The 24,689-nt window shown below is 53.6% G+C and overlaps 10 protein-coding genes across 10 annotated transcripts; 5 read left to right on the plus strand and 5 right to left on the minus strand.

Moving 5' to 3' along the window:
* Nucleotides 1-14: 14 nt before the first annotated feature.
* On the minus strand, nucleotides 15-1,632 carry UMAG_11911 (putative ubiquitin; the record flags this gene model as incomplete). The annotated part of the gene is made up of 2 exons (XM_011390589.1): nucleotides 15-512; nucleotides 757-1,632. The coding sequence occupies 2 exons, from the start codon at nucleotides 1,630-1,632 to the stop codon at nucleotides 15-17; spliced, it is 1,374 nt and encodes a 457-aa protein (XP_011388891.1).
* A 1,634-nt stretch (nucleotides 1,633-3,266) lies between these two features.
* UMAG_11912 (uncharacterized protein) lies at nucleotides 3,267-5,359 on the plus strand (the record flags this gene model as incomplete). Its single annotated transcript, XM_011390590.1, has 2 exons — nucleotides 3,267-3,356; nucleotides 3,506-5,359. 2 exons carry the CDS (start codon nucleotides 3,267-3,269, stop codon nucleotides 5,357-5,359), a joined length of 1,944 nt encoding a protein of 647 aa, XP_011388892.1.
* Nucleotides 5,360-5,991: 632 nt separating this feature from the next.
* Nucleotides 5,992-9,000, plus strand: UMAG_02075 (uncharacterized protein; the record flags this gene model as incomplete). The annotated part of the gene is made up of 1 exon (XM_011390149.1): nucleotides 5,992-9,000. One exon carries the CDS (start codon nucleotides 5,992-5,994, stop codon nucleotides 8,998-9,000), a length of 3,009 nt encoding a protein of 1,002 aa, XP_011388451.1.
* An 81-nt stretch (nucleotides 9,001-9,081) lies between these two features.
* UMAG_11913 (uncharacterized protein) lies at nucleotides 9,082-11,259 on the minus strand (the record flags this gene model as incomplete). The annotated part of the gene is made up of 1 exon (XM_011390591.1): nucleotides 9,082-11,259. The coding sequence occupies one exon, from the start codon at nucleotides 11,257-11,259 to the stop codon at nucleotides 9,082-9,084; it is 2,178 nt and encodes a 725-aa protein (XP_011388893.1).
* Nucleotides 11,260-11,855: 596 nt separating this feature from the next.
* UMAG_02077 (uncharacterized protein) lies at nucleotides 11,856-13,457 on the plus strand (the record flags this gene model as incomplete). The annotated part of the gene is made up of 1 exon (XM_011390150.1): nucleotides 11,856-13,457. One exon carries the CDS (start codon nucleotides 11,856-11,858, stop codon nucleotides 13,455-13,457), a length of 1,602 nt encoding a protein of 533 aa, XP_011388452.1.
* Nucleotides 13,458-13,754: 297 nt separating this feature from the next.
* On the minus strand, nucleotides 13,755-14,573 carry UMAG_11914 (40S ribosomal protein eS30; the record flags this gene model as incomplete). Its single annotated transcript, XM_011390592.1, has 2 exons — nucleotides 13,755-13,818; nucleotides 14,446-14,573. 2 exons carry the CDS (start codon nucleotides 14,571-14,573, stop codon nucleotides 13,755-13,757), a joined length of 192 nt encoding a protein of 63 aa, XP_011388894.1.
* Nucleotides 14,574-16,633: 2,060 nt separating this feature from the next.
* UMAG_02079 (40S ribosomal protein eS10) lies at nucleotides 16,634-17,107 on the plus strand (the record flags this gene model as incomplete). The annotated part of the gene is made up of 1 exon (XM_011390151.1): nucleotides 16,634-17,107. One exon carries the CDS (start codon nucleotides 16,634-16,636, stop codon nucleotides 17,105-17,107), a length of 474 nt encoding a protein of 157 aa, XP_011388453.1.
* Nucleotides 17,108-17,756: 649 nt separating this feature from the next.
* Nucleotides 17,757-18,263, minus strand: UMAG_02080 (uncharacterized protein; the record flags this gene model as incomplete). Its single annotated transcript, XM_011390152.1, has 2 exons — nucleotides 17,757-18,017; nucleotides 18,108-18,263. 2 exons carry the CDS (start codon nucleotides 18,261-18,263, stop codon nucleotides 17,757-17,759), a joined length of 417 nt encoding a protein of 138 aa, XP_011388454.1.
* Nucleotides 18,264-19,262: 999 nt separating this feature from the next.
* Nucleotides 19,263-19,658, plus strand: UMAG_11915 (uncharacterized protein; the record flags this gene model as incomplete). Its single annotated transcript, XM_011390593.1, has 1 exon — nucleotides 19,263-19,658. One exon carries the CDS (start codon nucleotides 19,263-19,265, stop codon nucleotides 19,656-19,658), a length of 396 nt encoding a protein of 131 aa, XP_011388895.1.
* Nucleotides 19,659-21,236: 1,578 nt separating this feature from the next.
* UMAG_02081 (endoplasmic reticulum calcium transporter) lies at nucleotides 21,237-24,266 on the minus strand (the record flags this gene model as incomplete). The annotated part of the gene is made up of 1 exon (XM_011390153.1): nucleotides 21,237-24,266. The coding sequence occupies one exon, from the start codon at nucleotides 24,264-24,266 to the stop codon at nucleotides 21,237-21,239; it is 3,030 nt and encodes a 1,009-aa protein (XP_011388455.1).
* Between the last annotated feature and the right edge of the window lie 423 nt (nucleotides 24,267-24,689).

The following is a 24,689-nucleotide window of genomic DNA, read 5'->3' on the forward strand; positions in this document are numbered from 1 at the left end:
TAGCATAACAACACTTACTTGCCGCCACGGAGTCGCAACACAAGGTGAAGTGTCGACTCCTTCTGGATGTTGTAGTCCGAGAGCGTGCGGCCGTCTTCAAGCTGCTTACCAGCGAAGATGAGACGCTGCTGGTCAGGGGGGATACCCTCCTTGTCCTGGATCTTGGCCTTGACGTTGTCGATTGTGTCGGAAGACTCCACCTCAAGGGTGATCGTCTTGCCGGTCAGAGTCTTGACAAAGATCTGCATACCACCACGAAGTCGCAACACAAGGTGAAGTGTCGACTCCTTCTGGATGTTGTAGTCCGAGAGCGTTCGGCCGTCTTCAAGCTGCTTACCAGCAAAGATGAGACGCTGCTGGTCAGGGGGGATACCCTCCTTGTCCTGGATCTTGGCCTTGACATTGTCGATTGTGTCGGAAGACTCCACCTCAAGGGTGATCGTCTTGCCGGTCAGAGTCTTGACAAAGATCTGCATACCACCGCGAAGTCGCAACACAAGGTGAAGTGTCGACTCCTTCTGGATGTTGTAAACCGCCAGCGTTCGGCCGTCTTGCCACCTGCTCTCTCACAAACCTGAATTCAGCTGCTGACCACAAACCTTACGTTCAAACGCGTACTAGAGCCCGCTCATGACTCACAGACAGCCGGCACAGGGATAGACTTGTATTGATCGTGTGGACCATCCTGCCCAGAAGAGTAGCATAACAAACACTTACTTGCCGCCACGGAGTCGCAACACAAGGTGAATGTGTCGACTCCTTCTGGATGTTGTAGTCCGAGAGCGTGCGGCCGTCTTCAAGCTGCTTACCAGCGAAGATGAGACGCTGCTGGTCAGGGGGGATACCCTCCTTGTCCTGGATCTTGGCCTTGACATTGTCGATTGTGTCGGAAGACTCCACCTCAAGGGTGATCGTCTTGCCGGTCAGAGTCTTGACAAAGATCTGCATACCACCACGAAGTCGCAACACAAGGTGAAGTGTCGACTCCTTCTGGATGTTGTAGTCCGAGAGCGTTCGGCCGTCTTCAAGCTGCTTACCAGCAAAGATGAGACGCTGCTGGTCAGGGGGGATACCCTCCTTGTCCTGGATCTTGGCCTTGACATTGTCGATTGTGTCGGAAGACTCCACCTCAAGGGTGATCGTCTTGCCGGTCAGAGTCTTGACAAAGATCTGCATACCACCGCGAAGTCGCAACACAAGGTGAAGTGTCGACTCCTTCTGGATGTTGTAGTCCGAGAGCGTTCGGCCGTCTTCAAGCTGCTTACCAGCAAAGATGAGACGCTGCTGGTCAGGGGGGATACCCTCCTTGTCCTGGATCTTGGCCTTGACATTGTCGATTGTGTCGGAAGACTCCACCTCAAGGGTGATCGTCTTGCCGGTCAGAGTCTTGACAAAGATCTGCATACCACCACGAAGTCGCAACACAAGGTGAAGTGTCGACTCCTTCTGGATGTTGTAGTCCGAGAGCGTGCGGCCGTCTTCAAGCTGCTTACCAGCAAAGATGAGACGCTGCTGGTCAGGAGGGATACCCTCCTTGTCCTGGATCTTGGCCTTGACATTGTCGATTGTGTCGGAAGACTCCACCTCAAGGGTGATCGTCTTGCCGGTCAGAGTCTTGACAAAGATTTGCATGGCCTGTAATTACATAGAGTACAAATTGGTGTGAATTGTCGGAAAGAGGTCAGCATGATTGTTCATAGCAACGTAGGAAACCACAAGAGCGGGACGCGATGATTGGCCGACAAGGGCGCGTACAAAGAGACCCTGCAGGCAAGGTGCATGGAGGAGCATATAGGTGGCGAGCGGATGGACAGATGGCCGGTACTTACTGGTAACAGCGGAAAGGGTGATGAAGCGAATGGAATGTGATTGTATGATGAAGAGATGGATGTAGTTGAGCGTATGTGATGGGCCAAATAAGGGAATGGGTTGTCTGGTAGCGATGATGGTGAGCAGGACGAGTCGAGGTCACGGCTGAGCGTGTGCGGATTTATATAGAGATTGTGCGGGCAACGGCAGAGGTGCGACAGACGGGCGTGGGACAAGAGGCGGCGCACGGAGCGGCACGGAGAAAGCGAGGCTCAGGGTTCGGTGGGGAAGTGCGAGACTGGTCTAGTGCCGTGTAAGGGGCTTACATGAAGCGCGGCGTGGAGGTTCAGGGCAGAAGGCTGAGTCGAGTTTCTAAGTGCTTATCGACGGCACACGCTTTGCTGTGTTTGCTGTGCTTTGCTGTTCTGTTTGCACTCAACTCACGACTGTCAGGCTGTGTCGAGACGAAATTCCATCGAAATCGGGCGAAATCGATATTCCAAAATGGGTGCCCAACGACTATCGCAATTGGAATCGTCCAAGTTTCTCCAACTCGTGAATGAGTCGGTGGCGGGCGCCGAAACGAGGGGCTAGATCGGGGTCGATTAGGGCTTGAGGGCAAATAATTCACGATTTCTGATTCAAATTCGACCGAAACTTGCGTGTTGAGCGTACGGTAACTGTAGATAAAGTTATATTGAATCGGAGCCACAAATACAAATCAAGAATCACGAATCGCCGCCTTGAGCACTCCCATCCTGAATCGATGAAGCGAATGTTGCATCAGGTTCGTTCTGACCGGAGAGACAGTCACTCATAACTGTCATAAGCGCCATGATAGTACACACAATCATCAAAGTGGGTAAGCGGATCTGGGGAGCTGTGGTTTTGCAAACATGCAATCAAAAAAAACGCGCCATCATCTGTATCGGTGCATCGAGGGTTAATGACGAGTTGAACTAGGTAGAAGGACGAGGTCTTGTTCAGCCAAGCTTAAGCTCGAATCAAGACGTCCGAACAAGAGCCGAAGCTGGTCGGATGGTTCTAGTGACAGACGTTGTTCGGCAACGTGCCGGTTGAATTGATCCCGAGCGTTGAACCCTGTCGGCCACGTTTGGTGTCAATCCAAGTCACGAGTGCTTGTCGATATTATTCGTGATTCACTTACGACTTGATCGGATTCTTGCGCGATCCACCCACCAGTTCTTGACTGGTGACTGGACGGATGTGGAGAAGTTCGTGATATTTACAAAAGATCGAGATTCGTGATTCTTGCTTGATTCACGATTTGCGTGTTGATTTTTCGGCGAATCGGACCCTGAGTCGGATAGTTGTGAGAGTCGTGAGTCTGAGTGGAGAGTGCAACGCAGCCAAAAAGTGCAAACGTGAATTCGTGATTCGTGATTCAGGATTATTCAGGATTCAGGGTTGTCGATTTGTCGGTTCTGTCGATCTTTATGACCACCATCGATTTCTCTTTGCCTGACTTTGGGCTTCGCATCTTCCGACGTTGGCCTAAAACCACCCATAGCGGGCTTCTACCCAAGGCAAGCCTCTATCTGCTCTGCTACTTTTGAGCTGCGGCGTGTCGCCGAACTAGCCCACTGACTTGACATGCCATTTTGACCTCCGCTTTGCTCCATTGCTGTTCCTGCTCATCCTTCTCTCACGCGCTGTCATGCCCAACTGCCATCAGGCGTCAAGCTCCTCTCACTCGCTTGCAGGCCGTCATGTGATTCGCCCCACTCGTAGCTGCCCTACAGCCTCGCCCTCTGGTGAGCCACACCAGAAACGGTTACGGTCTGATCCTCACGCACATGCTCCCACTCAGGCATTTGTCACTTCCACCACGAACGTGTCCACGCATCAAGACCATGTAGCTTCTCATCTAGATAGCTGGATTGAAGAGTATGATGCCGGAATAGACCCCCAAGAAAAGGCACGAAGAGTGTTGGAGCAGAGGCGCAAACGTCGCCAGGCCATTCTAGCCAAATTCAGCAGCTCACACATCACATCACCGCCTGACGACAACATTGCCGATTCGGCACCCACTTCTCCACAAGCAACTTCGAGCGCCCCTCAAAGCGTCTCGTTGAAGCCCAACGACCAAGCAACCTTGTTTCTGGTCAAGAGCATCAACGCTGCCCATAACGACACCAGCTCGGAACACGCCTCTGCCGCCGAGCTCGAACCTGATGCTGATCGTCAACAAGAGCTCGCTCGTCTCGAACAGCGGCGACACTCCAAGGACCAAGCGCGCTTCCAAGCAACCGAGCACGACCACCACTATGAAAAGGTGGAAATCACCGACGACCAAGATGATGACGAGCTCGACATGTTTGCCTTGTCGGACCATGACAATGCCAACGAGTCTGTTGCAAATAAGAAAACGACAAATTTTGTTCGCATTCTCAAGCGCGTCAACTCGACTGAACCTCCATCCATCAGCGCCACAGCCTTGCCCTTGCCGAATTTGGCGGACACAAGCGGCGCAAACATTTCCAGCAACTGGGACGACAGCGATGGCTATCTACGCACCATCTTGGGTGAAACGCTAGATGAGCGCTACCAGATCTTTGCGCTGCTAGGCAAAGGCATGTTTGCATCCGTTGTGCGTGCACGCGATCTGCGCGACAATGCACGTCAAGTGGCCATCAAGATCATCAGGGCGCAGGAGAGCATGTACAAGGCTGGACTCAAGGAGCTCAGCATCCTGCGAGACTTGAACCATTCCGACCCGGACGACCGCAAGCATCTGGTTCGTCTGGAGCGACATTTTGACTACAAGGGCCATCTATGCATGGTCTTTGAATCGCTCGGCATGAACTTGCGCGAACTTGTGCGCAGATACGGTCGCGACGTTGGTCTCAACCTACAGGCAGTACGAACGTACGCGCACCAGCTCTTTCTGGCGCTTTCGCACCTTGCCAAGCAGTCGGTCATCCACGCCGATATCAAGCCTGACAACGTATTGGTCAACGACAACAAAACTTCGCTCAAGCTCTGCGATCTTGGTTCCGCTTCGTTGCTCAGCGAGATGGAGATCACCCCTTACCTCGTCTCTCGCTTCTATCGTGCTCCTGAAGTCATCCTTGGGCAGGCGTACGACGGCTCGATCGACGTATGGTCAGTTGGCTGCACGCTCTACGAGCTGGCTACCGGCAAGATCCTGTTTCCTGGCAGAACCAACAATCATATGCTCCTTTTGATGCAGCAGGTGCGTGGTCGCTTTACCACCAAGCAGATCCGCAAGAGTCAGTTTGGCGAACAGCACTTTGACGATGCTAACGCGTTCTTGTCGATCGAGCCAGACAAGAATACAGGCCTGAATGTCGTGCGCAAAGTGATGCTGCACAAGCCCACCTCGGATCTGCGCTCGCGTTTGCTGTCCGCCGATACGCTCAAGCTGCTCCAGCCGGATGAGCTAAAGATGTCGCATCTTTTTGTAGATTTCTTGGAACGCTGCCTAGAGCTGGATCCTGCCAAACGCATAAAGCCAAACGAGGCGCTCGAACACGCTTTTCTTGCGCACGTTTCCAAATCCGCCTAGAGTGAAAGCATGGATGAATGCAAACACACTACACCTTCTGGCTGACTATGGCCGGTACACACTACACGGCGTGTGACATGTGAGCTGATTCGTGATTATATTCGTGATTGATGAGCTTCCAAGCTGCGGCGCCAAGTTGAGTGGCAGAGTGAATCGCAATCGTGAATGCTGGTGCGGATATTCGTGATTCACGATTGAACCCTGAAAGGGACGCGATCAATTCGCCGAACGTAAGGCTCGCAGCCAACACAGAGACTCGTGACTATCACGTGTGTGTAGCTGTAGCTGGACCAACACTCAAGTCACAGCTGTCACACTCACGACTCACGACTCACACTCACGACTTTTGTGCCAAGTCGTTTCGACTTTCATAGCACTCACGACTTTTGTCTTGGCACCTTTCCACCAACAGCCTCGTTTTGCACCATCTCTTGACGGCACATCCTCTATTCATCATCACCACCGTATCCCATTTCTGATTTCTGTAGGGGTCCACCTTTGCACCTTGACCTCTTCCGTCACGTCCACTTCCCATCCGCACGCAGGACTTGATCTGCTTCTCTTTGTCAGTCGTACGAGCAAAGCACGTTGCCTTACTATACATCTGCTCTCGTAGCTATCTGCGCCGTGACATGAGCGCTCCCATCACACAGGCCGATTGGAACGCCAAGCTCAAACACGCACAGGACCAAGCACAACGAGCCACCAAGGCCGAACTCGCCCGCAATTACTCGGAAGCATTCGAGCTCTACGTGCGCGCGGGACAGCTCTTTGTCTGGCTGCTCGGAAACTTTCCCTCCACCAATCATCATCATGATTCCGCCATAGCGCCATCTCTGACGCGCGGTACGGCGCTGAGCACATCCAGCCCGCCAGCCGCCGATGGCTTGTCAGGTACATGTACCGCTCAATCCCGTCAACATCTAAAGCAGATGGCTACCAGGGTCATGGCGCGAGCCGAAAAGATAAAGGCCACATGCAAGCACCTTCGGCCGGTCGACCGTGATGCTTTGAGTCATGAAGAGCAATCCAGCGTCCTTGTCAGCTCGTCTCTCATCAACGGCCTCCGATACCCCATATGGAAGGGTCCCCCTGCTCAGCTTCAGAACACAAATAGGTCGACATTCACTCAGGATGCACAGCCACCATTATCATCCAACCAGATCCGCCAAGGTGCACTCTATCGACGGCCATCTTGGCTGAATGCCGGCGAAGACCAATGCTGGTCCACCAAGCTAAGTGGGTGTGATATTGTTCAGGATATTGTCACCGATTGCTCGTTCGTAGCTGCCCTCGAGGCTGCTGCACAGCACGATCGCATCTTTGGAGGGAACTTGGCAACATCAGCACTATACCCGCAAGACTCATCCGGACGCATCCGACCCAGTGCAAATGGCCAGTATCACGTCAAGCTGCACATCAACGGTACACCACGTGTCGTATTGATCGATGACCATCTCCCTTATTATCCAGCCGCTTGCCCTATTTCACAACCGACCACAACTGCAACTGCAACTGCGGCAACATCAAGTAAATCGAATGCACACAAGCAGCGCCTCATGTGCGCAAGCTCGCGTGATGGCCATGCTGTTTGGCCAGCTCTGCTCGAGAAAGCTTACCTCCAAGTCATGGGCGGCTACGAATTCGCTGGATCCAACGGTAGCATCGATCTGTACGCTCTTACAAGCTGGTTGCCAGAACACATCTTTCTACGACACGCCGGCTTCCAACGCGAAAGATCGTGGACCAGGTTCCACACCGCTTGGAATGCTGGTCAATGTATGGCTACAGCTGGCACAGGAAAAGCACCGCCTCGCAAGCAGCGCAGCGGTGAATCCATGTCGGAGGACTCACTAGCCACCATCACGCTTGATTCGGGCCTTATCTCGAGCCATAACTATGCAATCCTCGATGTGCGCACCCATGGTAGTCGCCGCTACGTCAAGCTGATGAATCCTTGGCGCACAGCAGCTGGTATCCGGCCAGCGATTGCCATCTCGACAGAAGAAGAGCGGCGCATCTATGCCGATTCTGCCTCCTGCAATTCCTCGCTCGTGGCGCGGCTTGGCCATGTGAGATTGCAAGAGGCTGGTGAGCTAGATGAAAATTCATTGACCTTCACACTCTCATGGGACGACTTTTGCAGTCATTTTGACTCGCTGTTTCTGAATTGGGACCCCAAATTGTTCAGCAACAACGTCACTGTACACTCGAGCTGGCGGGGTAGCGCTTCGGCTTCGTCTGCGCTGGGCTCCAAGCAAGCAGATCCGCATTTCAGATTGTCTGTCACCGCTCCACCGAGCATTTCTACAAGCAGTACAGATCCCGCTGCTGAAGTATGGCTCCTACTCACTCGTCACATTACCAACACGCAACCGATTCAGCGCAGCGCAGACGGGTCGCAACAGAGTGCAGAAGAGACTCCTGCAGAGTATATTGCGATACATGCGTTTCAAGAAGATCAACAAACCTCGGAAACCGCACAGCTGGCTTCGACTTCGGCTCTTCTCCTGCGCAAAGCCAAGCACAAAGGTGCCTACGTCGACGGAACACACTGCCTTGTCCGTCTCAAGCCCTCTTTTCCCCGTGACAATACGTCGATGCAGCCAAGCTCGTCCGATACCGGCAGTAAGCAAACAAAGGGGCAATGCAGCTTCACCGTCGTTGTGTCGCGCCGGAACGAAGCTGATGCGACACCTTCATCGACTGCTGTCCAAACCAAGGATACACACAGGGACGTCAACTACACACTCTCGGTCTTTTCTCGCTATTCGATGGAGCTGTCGGAGCTGCGTACCCGGTTGCCCTACTGTGACTCGGTCAGTGGTGCCTGGACCGCACGCACTGCAGGGGGCAATGCCACTCTGGGCTCGTTCATGAGTAACCCACAGTACTCATTGGTGGTACCTGCTGGGCCGGGCGAAGTGCAACTGCAGGTGATGCTCGAGTCCTCGGACCGGCGGATCCCGGTCCAGGTGCTGCTGGCGTATCCGGGCGCTGGAACGGGACGTGTTACACACCTCACCGAGGGAGATGTAGTACTCAGCAGTGGAATGTACCACCACGGCTTGGCGCTTTGCTGCACGTCACGTCCAGGTGCTCCGGGCGCAGTGCTTCGGCCGGGCACCTATACACTGATCGCATCGACGTTCGAAGCTGGCATGCAAGACGACTTTGATCTGCGTGTTGAAAGCACTCGCCCGATCCAGTTGAAGTGGATCGCACAAGAGGGGGCTGGCATGTTTCACCGGCGTCTGGTGTCATCCTGGAAGCGCGGCTTGAATGCGTGTGGGTCTCGCGCAAACAAGGCGTATTTTGAGAATCCCGCCTGGCGATTCACGATCGACAGGCCGGGGCTGACCGACTTGGTCGCGAGGATCAAGGTCGAGGCGGTGCGCTCGACCGATCCGGTTCGACCGTATATCCAGCTTGCGCTATTTGTCCTTGATGAGGCGAGGTGCTGGGAACAGGTTGCGAGTAGTGGTGCGTATACGGATCTCGTATGTGGAGCAGCTATCGAGAAGGTCAGGCTGCAACAGGGATGTTACACGTTGGTTGCATCTACGCTTCAGCCTGATACCGAGGCTGAGTTCGGCGTGGATCTGTATACAGCCGTCAAGGTCGATATTGTTGGCGTGTGACATGCAATACAGACGTGACTATTCCAGGCTATGTAGAAGGCAGGCATGGTTCGCTGATGATGGGTGAATCGTAGGGTGGATCTACGGGGACTCTCGATTGTTGCTGGTAGGTAGGCGAGTCTGTGCATCTCGACCGCATCTAGTTTCGACCGTGTATGCACCAGGTACGCTGTCAGTCAGCCATTCGAGCTCGTCCAATACGCCGAGATCTCTTATGTACACTTTGTCTTGCTGTGCACTATGGTGTTGTTCGGCGTGAGAGAAGATGATCCAGAACTTGCCCTGTTGGGGTTGTCTGTTGAAAAGGACGCTGGAAGGGTGGACGTGTAGTTGGTGTGCCGAGGTGGACGTGTAGGACATGGTGGCAGCGTTGTATCTTGCTAGGTTTGCGTAGAGGCCTGTGCAGAGGCATTTTGTGATGGATTCTCGTGCTGTGGGGTGGTCTAAGACGGACGACGTAGGGTTCAACGTGATTCCGAGCGGATGCGAGGAAAAACGGACGAGGAAGCGCGACAGTTGCGATCGGATGTTGAGTGCACGATGTAACACGGTGAATGCTAGCCTGTTTTTGGTGGCCCATTTCTTGCTGCTTCCGTTCTGCATGAAGCCAGTGAGGATGTTGAGCAGCGTGAGAAAGTCGCCTTCTTGTGCAGCAAAGTTTCGCACGCTCAGCTGCGTCTCGACAGAATCGCGTGCGAAGAATGGATCGGTGACAGTCAGCATGGCTAGGATCGAGAGCATTTCTTGAGCACATGCGAATTCCGGCTGCGCAGAAGCGATCAGTATACGCGCTAGATGTGGAGCCAGAGGTAGCTCGCCCATCCACGCTCCGACTATAGTGAGTCGAGCGTGGTCGTCCAGAGCTCTTAACGAGTGCAGACTGGATAGAGCGGATGCAAGCGACGTGACGCGCGGCGCAGGTGGCAGCCAGTCGAATTTGACCAGATCGTCGATCCCCAACGATTTCAACAGCAGCACAGTCGCCGAAAGATCGACTCGATACAACTCTGGTAGCGTCGTTTCGCGCATCGACGTGAGGAAGTACTCCTCAGTGTACAGTCTAAAACACTTGCCTGCGGCTGTCCGACCAGCTCGACCGGCGCGTTGCGTCGCACTCGCTCGACTGATCGGTTCGAGCCATAAAGAGTCCACACAAGACCCATGCGAGCCCGCGCTCCGGACCTTGACAAGCCCACAGTCAACGACGTAGACGATACCGTCGAGTGTGATACTAGCTTCGGCGATGTTGGTCGCAATCACCACTTTGCGCGTCGTGTGAGGCGACAGAGGGCGTGCAAAGATGGCGTTTTGTTCGTCCATGGAGAGCCCTGCGTGCAGCGCAAGTAAATTCATCTTGAGAGCCGAAGGTGGCAGATCGAGTTGTCGGTCGGAAAGGTGTTGGAGTGCCAAGTCGATCTCGTGTCTTGCCGTGACGAAGGCTAGGATGTCACCTTGCGGTTCGGCCAGGTGGATTCGCCATATTGTTTCGATCGTTTCCAGCATCCAATCATCGCAAGGTTGCTTCAGATAGGCTATCTCGACCGGAAATGTGCTGGCTCCATCCAGCTGCAACACGGCCACTTTTTCTTCCGGTTCGTCTCCAGCGCTACCGCTTCCGCCAATGTCATGCTCGAAAAAACGCTTGAAAGCGAGCGCATCGATTGTTGCACTACTCACTACCACCCTCAACTCACGCCTCTTTCGCAAAATTTTCTTCAAGACGCCCAGCAACAAATCGCTCTGCACTTGCCTCTCATGTGCTTCGTCCACGATTATCACGCTGTACCTCGTCAAAAGCGGGTCTCGTATACACTCTCGAAGCAGTGCACCTGCTGTCATGTACTTGATCCTAGTTTCGGCAGACGAGTTATCTTCGAATCGGATCGTATAGCCGACCGTGGTGCCTAGGCGTGTGTTGAGTTCGGACGAGACACGTGAAGCGATGCTGATGGCTGAGAGTCGACGAGGTTGTGTGCAGGCGATAATGCCAGAGGTGGATGTGTAGCCGGCATGATAAAGGATCTGGGGTAGTTGGGTGGTTTTCCCGGAGCCGGTGGCCGCGACGACGATAAGGATCTGGTGGGTTTCTAGTGCGTATAAGATAGATAGTCGCGCAGAGTGGATCGGCAGCGAAGACGAATGCGAAGAGGGCGACGAGGTGACGAGTAGCGACGAGGATTCGGACGATCGGTCCAGCGAGCTACCAGGACGTGCTGAGCCGGGTTTCCAGAAGACCGGTTTTGGTGCTGTGGCCGACATGCGCGAAGAGACACGATTGCGCAAGGTTACGCCAGACAGCTTACCCCACGTCGCTGTATCGTGTATGGCTGCTGACAAGGAATGACAGTTGAGCTAGCTTGGTCCTCACGGATGCGGATGGCAATCGAGGTAGTTGGTAGTGTGACGGCAGTCGAAGCGGCACATCTTGACAGGTTCGTGCTTCGGATTGGCGAAACACACGAATTACTCACAGACTCACTCACACTCACGACTCGTCACTAGAAAAATCTAAAAAAAAAACAACGGGTGCAGACAGGCACGACGAAAGGCGAGACCAACACCTCCACACTCACGTCTCACAACGGTCAACGACGAGGCTGAACTCACGATTCACTCACACTCTTGACTCACATGCACGCACAAGTCACGCCGTCATCCCCATCCTCCACTATCTCTTGCAAACCCTCGTAGACGTCCACATCCCTGGCAGATCTCGTCCTACCTCTCTGTACGCAGCTGCATCACATACTAGCAGTACGAGAGACCATCAAGTCGTCTGACATTCTGTGTTCCACCAACTGCTGGCGTGCTCGCTTTTATCTGTGTTCCCACTCACACACATCCGATTGCCAAGCATGGCGCAAAGCAGTGACACCACCGCTCGCAAAACTGGAGTATCAAAGTACATCTCCACTCACCCCTCGTTTCAAGACGCACGATCCTCCTCTTCACCGCTTCCTGCGTTATATTCGGATCTGTCTCGACAACGTAGATCTAATCCGGCAGGGTATCGTGCCAGCGTCGAGTGGTGGAAAGACGTTCTTGTGGATGTCACCTTTCGCGGTCTACAGTTCGACCATGATGCATCCACTCCATCTGAAGCAGACTCTCGACCGAGCTGTACGACTGCCGTGGTGGACCGAACAGTGTTTCGACTGGACGAGTCCACCAAGGCGCGCTGGACAGTCGAGCATGTCGGGCGACCGCTTGGACTCGGTACCGTGATTGCGGAGCTCGAGAGCGAACATACTGTCTATCCGCTTTCCACGTATCTGAGATCTTCTACACCGGTTCCTCTTGCTTCGTCGCTGTCTCCAGCACGTGCCGGTATGCGCATGTACATGCCCACCGCAAGCGGTGTTGCTTCAACGCTGATCTTGACACCTGCGCGCTGGGCGGCGTCTTCGCTGTACTCGCTCGTCGTCGGCTCCAACATGGACGATGACGACGCTGATAGTGCTGACCAACAGCTGTTTCGCGCCAAGCGCGGCGACTGGGTCTTGCTTGCGCTAGTGCATCGTCTTGCCACCACCTTCTTGACGCACTTCTACGCTAACCAAGCGCTTCTCAGCCCCGTCGCGTGTCTGATGACGTGCGATGAGTTTACGCTCAAGTTGGTCGAGGTTTGTTGGAAATCTTTTGCGTTTGCTCCCAGCGCACGCGATGTTGAGCTGGTCTTGACGTTTCTCTCACGAGATTGTTCGCCAAGGCTGGTAGTGAAGCAAGGTGGACTGGTCAAGCTGTCATCTACGCAAACTGAAGCGGTCCAACCGATCAGTCAAGAAGACCGATCGATTATCACAGTCAAAGAGACACTTGGCAAACTTGACGTTCAAATCAATTCGCTTTACGATCAAATTCGTAATCGCAACTCTGAAATCAAGTCTGCCCTGAACGCTTGCGAGAAGCGCAAAGCTCTCTCGCTGCTACACAGCAGAAAGGCGCTCGAAAAACAGCTCGAATCTCGCCAAGCGGTTCGCTCCAACTTGCGCCATGTGATGGACAAGATCGAAGAGGCCAAATCAGATGTCGAGGTGATCAAAGCGTTCCGAGCGGGCGAACAGGTGTTGCGCCACGTACTCAACAGCGACGAGATCAAGTTGGCGAATGTAGACAAGCTCATGGACGATTTCGGTGAGCTAATCGAGCGTCACGACCAAGTGCACAATGCCATGGCAATATCTAGTCAGTTCGAGGACCTAGATCAAGATCAACTCATCGACCAACTCAATGCGTTGGAGGCCGAGAAACGCGAGGATGAACTACGAGAAAAGCACAAGCTGCACACCGACTCCAAGCCACTCCCACAACCACAGACAGAACAGATGCAGTACGACGACCTACAAGCTCGACTCGACCGTCTCAGAGTATCTACTACTCCTCCACCCGCATCAACGCCATCCCAACAAGACAAGCACTCCTCCACCAGTCAGTCTCATCCTGCCATCGCCGAATGAACCACCACTACACTCCATCCCTGCCATCCAACCTTGCTCTCTCGCCTATCTCGATCAAACACATCCCGACGTGAAAATATGAGAAACAGATAGGAGGTCTTGCTTACACGCGCGTGTCTCTTGTTGTGTCAAGAGCAAGCACGTGGTGCAGAAGTGTGCTCCTGCTTTTTTGTATTGGCCCGAGAGCAAGTGTACAGTGTGTGTGCGTGTGCATGTGTGACAAGGGCCGAGACCCTAGGATAGGTATTGCATGTGGAGAGCATGAGAAAGAGAACCGAGTTACGAGTTGCGAGGTCCTTACTTCTCACCGTTGGGGTTCATGCGGCGCTTGCCACCGGGACCGGCAACAACGTTGACGAATCTGTGCATGTGCCAAAAGACCGACACGAGGTGGGCAAAAAAAGTGTGAGTGCCACGAAAAGAGACGATTTGTGCCGCGACACAAGAAGGGCAAAAAGGACATCGAGAGTCTAGTCGTAGTGAGGAGGTCGGTAAACGTGGAAGCTGGATGACGAGTCTAGCCACTCCCTTCGTGAGACGAGCGAGGGTGGATTCCGATCTGTCCAACAATCTAGTGCCGGCCGAGAATTTGTTATGATGCTTGCTGGCAGCATGCCATCCTTCCCATTGTAGGAACCATTCCAGCACTTGGGGGGTTAAAGCCTGGATTGCGTCGCGCAACCGTTCAAAGACAATATGCGCCATCGCCATCACATTGCAAGCACTCAACTTCGTTCCATTCTTCCATTCTTGACATCTTGACATCCAATCTTTGATGCCATCCCTTTTTTTCCCTTGACCGAAAATTGCGCCACGATCAAGTGTCGACATCGATCCTCGATGCTTCAACTCCAAATATTTGCCGCGTCTGCCATGGCGGGATCCTTGCTGACGGTTGTTGTAACTTAGGTGGCGTCGGTCTGTATCTGCATTTCTCGATATCCTTGCTTGCCCTCTTTGCTGATCACTTTGTGCTGTGGAAACTTACCGTCGGGTGTACAAAAGACGCTTCTTGGCACGGCCCTTGGGCTGCTTGGCCTTCTCTTGCTTCTCGACCTTGGGGGTCTGCGACTTGACCTTACCGGCACGCGCGAGGGATCCGTGAACCTTACCCATGTTGAAATATGTGTGTTATCGGGGGGCTGTTCGAGTGCAACCAGTAGAAGAGGAAAGAGTCAGATAATTGTTGGAAAGTATAGTGACGGGAGATGTAGTTAGACAGCAAGGGCGCGCGCAATTGGTTGGTCAGGTGGACAAGCTCGTGACAGGCAAATTCGAGTTGAAGAATGGCTGACTAGCTGGCTGATGCTTGGTGAAAAATTGATGCCATAGAAAAGGGTTTGTAGGCCCTACGTCGAGATTCTTTGGGTCCAACCGGAAAATATGCCAACCATAGAAGCTTGCTCTGAACGACAAAGATCGAGAAGTGGTTGAGAAGCTGAGCGATGGAGTAGCAGCTGCCCCATCATGTGTGCTTGGTTATCTTACTCTTGAAACATCCCGTACTAGATCTCATTGTCGAGTGTCGGATCGACTGTGTAGAGGAATCATGTTCGTGGTGTCTGATGGTAGCTGCTGAATAGGTAGGAGGCAATATTGGGGCTGCTGATGCGGTCGTTGCCGGGTATCCATGTCGCGATAAAGGCATTCTGCTCGCTATCTCGGTTTAAATGCGAATGGATTGGCTGGAATTGATGGTGTCTATGCTGCCTCGGCTGTCTCGTCCGATCGAACCAATGCGCGCGTGCTTGCTGACTATAACACTACTGCGACTGCCTCAAACATGCGGCAGAGAAGGTGTGGTGTAGATGCTTACGTGTTTGAGTAACCTTGACGATATGGAGGGCAGAAGGAGGAGGTGATGCCGAAGCCACTTTCGATAGCGTCGACTGGCCTGCCTGTTCAGCCACTCAACTGCGACTCGCTCCTGTTGCTCTTGCTCTTGCTCTTGCCTGCTGCCGCTGCCGCTGCCGCTGCTACTGCTGCTGCTGTTCACCAAAGACTTGGCTGAGTTCACTTGCAGACCTCTCTGCCACCAACCGGCGCCGAACTGTGCCTCGAAATGTGCTGACTCGCCCACCGACCTGCGCTGTCTGCTGTACCGAACCGTGACGAGCCATAAATTGCGCTAGCAACCCAGTCTCTAAATTTCGCTCTCGCCCCTAGCTTTTCTCTCTTCGAACTGACAAATCCCAAGCTCGCGGGTCTGATTAAGCCTTGAAGGCAGTAGATGGTGACATCTTAGATTTGAATACAAAGTTCCAAATTTTTAGAATAACACTATGATGATAATTCGACTTACAAAGTCCTGTTGGTCACTGTCTATTAGCCTAGCTCGAATATAAATTCCAAGCACATAAATACATAACGTGGGAATTTTCTTCAATCATGCACGTGATTTATCGAAATGGCAGGACTCGCTCAAGAAATCGCTGTGCATCCTTGATGCTCCGGGTTCTGGAGTTGTGGGCGTCAAGTGGAAGAAAGTGAAGCCATGAGTTGGCTCGCGCTCTGAATCCAAAGTTGGCAAGCTCGTCGCGATCGTTGCATCATCCTCCTTTCCTCTTCTCTAGGACTCATATCTCATTCATCAAGAACGTAAGTACTCTTCACGATGTCCACGTCAGGATGCCCCACCGAATTACAGAAGAAAATGTACATATAATCGACACCAATGACCAGCAGCAACGACACTACGCCCGCAATCACAGCCCCTACACCACCATTACAGGTCACGGTGCTTTGGCAAGCCCGGCTGGAGGATTGAAATCAGCATGCGAGAGGCGCAAGATGTAGCAAAGGTGTAAAGGATGTTGCTAGGAAAGTGAAGGGAGCGGAAACGTCATCTAACGGGACATAGCACGGCCAATCACGCATGTGAACATAGCAGGACCCGATGTTGGGGCTAGGAAGGACTGACTGTTCGCCAAGATACATAACAATCAATAAGGTGGCTTCGGCAACATGGGTCGAAAGCAGAATGACATAGGATCAACAGTGCAGATGCTATCGACGAACCGGGCTTCTCGCTGCTGCTGGTCTGGCTCGCATGCACGCATTTTCGACTTGTCTAGGCGGCTTCCGACGTTGCAACCTTGTAGCGTACCAATCGACTAACGCTCAAACATCCACACTATTGCACCTTTTCTTTGTATCCAGTTGACGACACCTTCAAAATGATCATCAGCAAGGAGAACCGCAAGACGATCTACGCCTCGCTCTTCAAGGAGGGTGTTATGGTCGCCCCCAAGAACTTCACTGTTCAGCACCCTGAGCTCGAGATCCCGAACCTCGAGGTTGTCAAGGCTCTTCAGTCGCTCACCTCGCGCGGTTACGTGCACACGCAGTTCTCGTGGCAGTGGTACTTCTACACGCTTACTGACGAGGGTGTTGAGTACCTGCGTGAGTTCCTGCACCTGCCCGCCGAGATTGTGCCTGCTACGCACAAGCGTCCCGCTCGCCCTGCTCGTGCGCCTGCTGGTGGCCGCGATGGCGCCTACCGCGCTCCCCGTGGTGACCGCGACGGTGGTGACCGCAGCGAGTACCGTCGTCGTGACGGTGCCGCCGCTGGCGACAAGAAGGACGCCGCCCCCTCAGGCGAGTACCGCCCTCGCTTCGCCGGTGTCGGCCGTGGTGCTCCCCGCCAGTAAGCGTGCTCGCACACAAGCGTGGTTCGCCAGGATGTCCACGTCGATGCAAAGCTCTTGGATTCTCTCGCCAAGCCTACCCTGCTTCAGCTGATCTAGCAACCCATCGGCCGGGCTCTGAATTTCGTCCGCTTCAATTCGCACGTCTCTCATCGATCCCCTTGATCTGACTCTACACCAAAAAAGACGTTCAGTCACAATCACCAATCGCCTTCATTCTGTCGGTCTCTGGTACTATCGCTCTCTCAATCTCATCATCAATTTCTTTCACACATGGATGCAAACTCGGGCACGTAGGATTCCCTACCGTTCATCTTCTCATCTTGCTTGCCCTCTGCGCACACTGCGTTGCGTGGTAGGGTGTGCTTTTACTTCAGAGACTGTTTTTTCTCGTTCAAGAATCAAAATCCAACGTCGGGCTGGTGCCCTTAGTCCGTTTTATGCATCCCACTCCATGTTATGTTTTTCGAATCCTGTGGTTGTATTCGCATCTCGCAAACCAAACCAAAAAAAAAAAAAAACAGTCTCCACAAAAAGCCCATGTCTCTGGCGTTGTCAAAGTGGCTGAGAAGACAACTGCCAATATTGAGTCCGAGACAGATGTAGGCGCGCAGAAGGGAGGTCTGAGGTTCGAGCTCGCTTTGCAGGGAGATTACTTGGACTGCTGGACATCTCTGGCTTTTTGGGTCGCTCCGCTTGCACCAAAGTGGGACGTATCCGGTTGAGACTGCTCCTGTTTGGATGGACGTCGGTCGGACTGGTGTTGCGCTTTGGTCGCCATGTCTGAAGCCTCCTTGTTGGCGCTACTCGAGTCGAAGTTGGCGTGGGTTTCGCTTTCGATCTTGCTCGTCGAGGACTCGGGGTTGGTACGTGAGCCGTCGTAGGCACCCTGACTGTTGGCGATCTCTTCCGTCTGTTGATGTGCAAGCAGTAGCGCACGAAAGCAAGGCGTCAGTACTCACTGCGAACCAAGGCAGGTAAGCGGGGCAAGGCGCCAACCTACCGAACCAGCACCAGGCGTAGTCGCTTCGCTCTCGCTGCCCGGTTTCACTGCTGATCTCACCAGCGGTGCTGTGCAGAAGGTGCGTGTGGAACAAGCCTCGGTGGCGAGCAAGCGAGTGCGTCGCACAGCGATGGCTCGGAACAGCGAAAAGGGCATTTTCGTTCGTTTTAGCTTCTGAGTGGCAGCTATTTGGTGATTGCAGATGTCGTTTGATGGAGCATGTGTGTTTGATCCAGTGTCATGGTGTTGACCCGACGGTGGAATATATACTCTTCCTTTGCTTCACACAGCATGGATCAGCCGCGGGCTGATGCACAGAGAGACAGAGGGCTTGAGCAGCATTCAGGATTCGCGATTTGGACAGAGGGGCTCCCTCGTCTCTGCGACCCTGAACAAGTTGGCTTTGGCCGCCGTGATTGACAGGTGCTGAGTTTGGGCACAGAAAGCGCGGTGACGTTGGTGCTCACTCAGCCGTTCTGTGATTTCTCGTGGCAAATCGTGAAATCGTTAATCGTGAATCACGAATCGAGCTCAACCAGCTTTGCCCTATTCGTGATTCGTGATTCGTGATTCGTGATTCGTGATTCGTGATTCGTGATTCGTGATCGTGATGTGATTCACGATTTCGTGATTTTCAGAAATGGATTGTTAGGTGGTGTTGCAGCTAACACAAGATATGCCGCGCAACGGCGCAACGGCGCACACGGCACGTTAACGGTTCACGGTTCGTGGTTCGTGCTCGTTGCTCGGATCTCGGTGGTGCTGGGCCAGTCGCATGCTGCTTAATTATCGACGGCGTGGGACATGATGCTAAACAAGACAGTCAACCTCATCGGTTCTGTCGCCTGAGCAACATCCACTCGACGCTCTTGGTGCACTCGACTGTTCGCATGAGACGTCATACGCCAAGTGCGAACGTTTGGCACCATTTCTTCAGCGCGACGACTGTTGACTTTACCAAGCAACACCCAGCACGCTCGATAGGTTTGCGCCGAACGAGAAGCGCACTTTGTCCGATTCGTTCAGGCAAGTGGCGACCAAGTCGAGACGGCGTCTGACATTCATACGCGCAGATCCAACGCTTTGCCCTGCTACGTTTCTTCGAAGATACGTCTTGCTCACCGATTCGTTGTTCGTGCATTGCAAATACGCACGATGCTTTCACTCACCGCAACACGGCGACCTGGAATGATGCTTCTGCGCATCGTACTGCTGCACTCAATTCTGCTGCTGCTAATCGCGACACACTCGTTTGCAGCATCCTCGCACAAAAGAGGCGTCGATCAAGCCTCGGTAGCGCACCTCCCCTACCAATACTTCCTCTCGGACGGTGTCGGTGGCAGCAAAGCCGTATGCTGGCTATCGCGGATACCGTTCCCGGTCATTGAGGGCGTCACGTGTCACTTTGCGGATACCATCTCTCAGGTCAAGGGTAGGCAGATCTGGCAATGTGAAGGAGATCAAGCCAAATTCTGCGATGGATGTCATGAATTGGAGAAGCACTTGGTAGATCCGAAGGATTCGGTTCAGTGGAAGTTGCAGGGGTGTTAAACGGTGGCAAGCGAGGCTAAAGCAAAGATGTGGTGTCACATGAGATGTGATCGAGACAAGGTGGACTCGAACGTTGCAAACGAGCGAATCAGAGAGACTGGCATGTAACGCACGTAAACGAATCGTCTGCATTGCAAAGCTTGCACTTTCAGCCACGCCGCGCTCAACATACAGTTTTAGTAAGGTCAGAAGCGAACGAGCAACACAGCGCACAGCCATGCGCGTCATATTTGCTCGCGTGCGCGGGCAAGTGCAGCCGGCCAACCAAGAACATCATGGCTCGACGCAGTGCCTTGACCGATCAATCCAGATACAGCAGAGCATGTACGCGCAGAGAACCGCACTCTTGTCAACCGTCACCACCGAAACGTTTGTCGCGCACATCCACTTCTTGCAGGGACGCATGGAGCGTGGTTTGTAATAGGTGCATCGCGCTTGTCACATCGACTTGACAGTGCAACATTCTGATTGCTTGTGATGCTGTTCTTTCATTCACGATTCGTGATTGCATTGTCTGTTTTCAGAGCGAATATTCTAACACACCCTTGCTAGTTGTGCGCGTCTCTCGTCGCTCTGTAATGCGACGGCACCGATGGTTTCGTCGATCGATCAAGTGGATGTTTTCCACTTGCACTCTGCTGTGTCGTCGTACATTGTGGTGCAGACATGGCTACACGTCAGGCTGATTTTAGCAAGCACGCTTGATCGTGCGGCTACATGAGGTCGCACGGCGGGTGGCGACTTAGCGCAACTCACTCCAGCCACCGGGACATTGCTGGTCGTAACAGACGGTGTTGGATTGACTGGAGTATTCACAGAGCAGAGCATGGTTCAGTATGCGCATTTTCGGAACGGGCAGGACCAAGAGACCAAGTGCGGAAGAGCCGAGCAACGGGAGGACTCACTCGGAATTTTGAGCACAGCATTTCTGGTAGTATCCGCAGTAGGATTGGTTCCAACACTCGCCGGCGCGCACGAGTTTGCAAGAGAAACAGAGCACCAAGAGGCTCAGGTAGAGCGTGGATCGGTTCATGTTTCAAAGAGTCGCAGATGGCGAGGGGTTTATGGTATGCAGGACGGGAATGAGCTAGAGCAACAGCGGACGCTTTATAGTGCCGCCTTGAATCGAATCATACGCACCAACAAGACGACACCAACAGCCACGAATCACGAATCACGAATCATGAAGCCGTGCGACGCGCGCGCGAGAGCAACAGCAGAGAGAAGCAGGCCAAGTATGTGGCTGTGTGCCAATCGTGTATGATCCCACAACAACCTTGCGCCTGCCTTGTCACGCACGGTTGTGGGTTGCAAAACTCTTCGCAGCTCAGCAGCGTCGTGTCTAAGCAACCAAGCTTCTTAACGCCACGTCGCTCCTTTGCCCCACTGTGCCAAGTTGATCGTCCCACACCAACCCACACCAGCCACTTGCTAGCACTTCAATGTAGTTTGATTGTATCAGTGTAAAAATCGCAGTGCTCATCCGAGTCTCCAAGGCGTTCTTACAAAATCGGCTTTCGTTGGTGGATCGGAAATCTTAGGCGATCTGCTCGGCGCGGCTCCATCTCTCTTGTCTCGTCAAAGCTGCTTCTTGTGCGAACCCACCTTCTCGGGCTGAGCGCGCTGAGTTACAAACATGATGCGAGTGACCAACTTGCACACCTCCTCGATCAGCACCACGGGTGCACTGATCCAAACCACCGCCTTGACCTCTTGCACGGTCAGACGAGTCACCTGGAACCAATCCTGGAGGAAGGGAATGGTGCAGATGGCGTAGTGAAGTGCCAATGACAACGCAATCGCTCCGATCAGCAGCGGGTTTTTCCACGGACCGAAAGTGAGCAACGAGTCGGTCTCGCTGATCGCGTTGAGAGCGTTGAACATCTCGACCACCACGAGTACCGATAGGGCGATGGTCGACGGTTGACGGTACGTGGAGAAGATGGAACAGTCAATTCCGTCAAACAATCCACCCGCGGCTTGAGAGGCGGGTAGCGAGCATTGGTGGAAGTGCGACAACTGCGCGTAGCTGATCTGTGGGCCCGTGGAAGAAAAGAGGAACCACCAGGCGTAGCCAAAGATGGTGGCCGCTCCAACGAAAGCGCCTACCAAAAGGTAGCGCGTAAAGATCCAGCCGGAGATCAGAGGATCGTTTCGAGAACGTGGTTTCTCGCGCATGATGGTCGTACTCGGCGGGTTAAAGCCCAATGCCGTAGCTGGCAGTCCATCGGTGACCAGGTTGACCCACAGCAACTGGACAGGGATCAACGCTTCCGGTAGTCCGAGCAGCACCGTGAGGAAAATCGACACCACTTCTCCGATGTTCGACGAGATCAGGTAACGAATAAAGCTCTGCATGTTGTTGAAGATGGATCGTCCTTCTTGAACGGCGGCTTCGATGGTGGCAAAGTTGTCGTCGGCGAGAACCATATCAGCAGCGAGCTTGGCCACGTCGGTTCCGGAACCCATGGCGATTCCGATGTCTGCCTTTTTCAGAGCGGGCGCATCATTGACACCGTCGCCAGTCATAGCTACAACCAGTCCCTGAGACTGCAACAGGTCTACCAGTTGCGACTTGTGCGATGGTTCAACTCGGGAGAACAAGGATGCGTTTGAAACGGCATCTAGCTTCTGCTGATGCGTTGTAAGCGCGTCGAATTCTCGTCCAGTAAACGATTTGCCTTGGAGATCTTCCGAAGCGCCGAAAACGCCGATTTGGCGACAGATGGTTTCAGCCGTGTTCTTGTTGTCGCCCGTGATGACAATGACACGGATGCCAGCCTGGCGGCATCGTTGGATCGCATGACGAACTTCGGGTCGCGGTGGATCCAACATTCCCACGAGACCGACGAGCGTCATTCGCTGTTCAAACTGAACGTACTCGCTCGGACTGCTGCTGCGGTACGATTCAACGTCGAGCGGTACATCCTCCTTGATGGCAATGGCGAGCGTTCGCAAGCCCTGTCGACCGTACTCGAACACCTTTTCATCAATCTGTGCACGCAGAGCCGAGTCGAGAGGAGCGGTCTTTTTACCGAGAAGCACGGTATCGCATCGCTCAACGACGGTTTCCGGGGCACCCTTGACGAGCAGGCATCCGGTCGCCGAGGAACGCTGGATCAGAGTCGACATGCTTTTGCGGTCGCGGCTGAATTCAAAGGTGAGCAGCCTCGGGTGTGCTTTGCCATACTCGTTGCTGACGGCGCTGGTTCGCTCGACAGGGTCGAGCTTGGCAAGCGTCGCATTGAAGGCGTCATCGTGGTGACCGAGTTTTTCCACGAGCACTTTCAAAGCGGCTTCGGTGGGCTGACCTACAATGGTGTAGTTGTTGTGGTCGTCGAGATGAACGTGTGAGTCGTTGCAGATAGAACAAGCCTCGGCAAGCGCGTGGAAAGCAGTGCGAGGCTTGTTGAGATTGGTAACGCTCTTTCCGAGCGAATCGGTGATCTCGCCGACAGGTGCAAAAGTGGTTCCCGAAACCGAGTAGTCGGCGATGGATGCATTGGTGTCAAGAACGGAGAAGTGCGTGACGCTCATCTGGTTGGTGGTGAGCGTACCGGTCTTGTCAGAGCAAATGACATTGGTCGAGCCGAGCGTTTCAACCGAAGGCAGGTGGCGGACGATGGCGTTTTTCTTGGCCATTTTTTTGGTTCCGAGCGCCAAACAGGCGGTGATGACAGCGGCTAGACCTTCTGGAATTGCAGCTACGGCGAGAGCGACGGCGATCTTGAAGTAGTACATGGCACCTCGAACCCAGCCGTGATGCGAAGGGTCGTTGAAATGGCGAAAGTTGACGATCCAGACCAAGATGCAGATGACGGTGATGACCTTGGCGAGGAGCTCACCAAAGTCGTCGAGTTTCTGCTTGAGAGGAGTTTTGTCATCATCATCTTTGGAGATTTCTGCGTGAATGTCACCGATGGCGGTACGTGTTCCGGTCAGAGCTACGACGGCAAGCGCGGTGCCATTGGCGACGGTGGTACCGGAGAAGAGAATGTTGACCTGGTCCTGCTTGACTGCGTTGGCATCCGGAACGGCATCAAGCGTCTTGTTGACCGAGATCGACTCTCCAGTAAGAATGGCTTGGTCTACACGGAAGGAAGAGGAGTTAATGGCAATAAGACGGCAATCGGCAGGAATCTTGTCACCGACGGTAAGGATGAGAATGTCACCAGGTACGAGGTCTTCGGATCGAACCTTTTCGGTAGAGCCCTCACGGATGACGTTGGCCGTATCGGGGCTGTATTCCTTGAGCGCATCGATGGCCTTGTCAGCGTTACGCTCCTGGACGACTCCGACGGTGGCATTGGCGATGAGGATGAGAAAGATGACACCGGGTTCGATGAGAGCCGAGCCGAGCGTAGTGTCTTGCTCGAGCAGGGCAAGGACGAACGAGATGACGGCGGATGCGAGAAGAATGAGCACGAGTTGGTCCTTGAACTGATCGAGAATGAGCTGCCATAGTGGCGTAGGCGGCTGCTCGGGTAACGTGTTGGAACCGTACTTTGCACGACGCTCTTCGACCTCGGTAGCCGAGAGACCCTTGGAAGGGTTTACTCGAAGTTGAGTGAGCGCCTCATGGACGCTCTTTGTCCACGCTGCTTCCATGATGGCCAAGACGGCAAAGATGAGGCAAGGGGAACGAGAGGATGGTGGCCGAGAGTGAGAATGAGTGGAGCACAGAATGAGAGACACAGCCCATCAGGTCCAGAATACTGCCCGCCACGTCCTAAAATTTCTCATTGACCATCGTCCATGTGCACGGTCACATTGACAGTTCACGAGTCTGTGATTCTCGTGTCAGGGTTGACATGTTGCCGATTGAGGGAACTGCATACGTGTCACCCCAAAGTGGTAGCCGTCGCACTCACGCTTTGAGGACAAAACAGACACTCACTCACGACTCTTGACTGTACGCTGACAGACTTTGCGTCGCTTCTCGCTGGACCATCGCCGATCGAATCATGAAAGCAAACTCGCTCTACTCACAGCTGTATTCGTGTTCATTCGTGATTGCAAGCGCCAAACCTG

Source organism: Mycosarcoma maydis, chromosome 5 (assembly GCF_000328475.2).
Source record: "Mycosarcoma maydis chromosome 5, whole genome shotgun sequence".
In the NCBI taxonomy this organism is placed as follows: Eukaryota; Fungi; Basidiomycota; class Ustilaginomycetes; order Ustilaginales; genus Mycosarcoma; species Mycosarcoma maydis.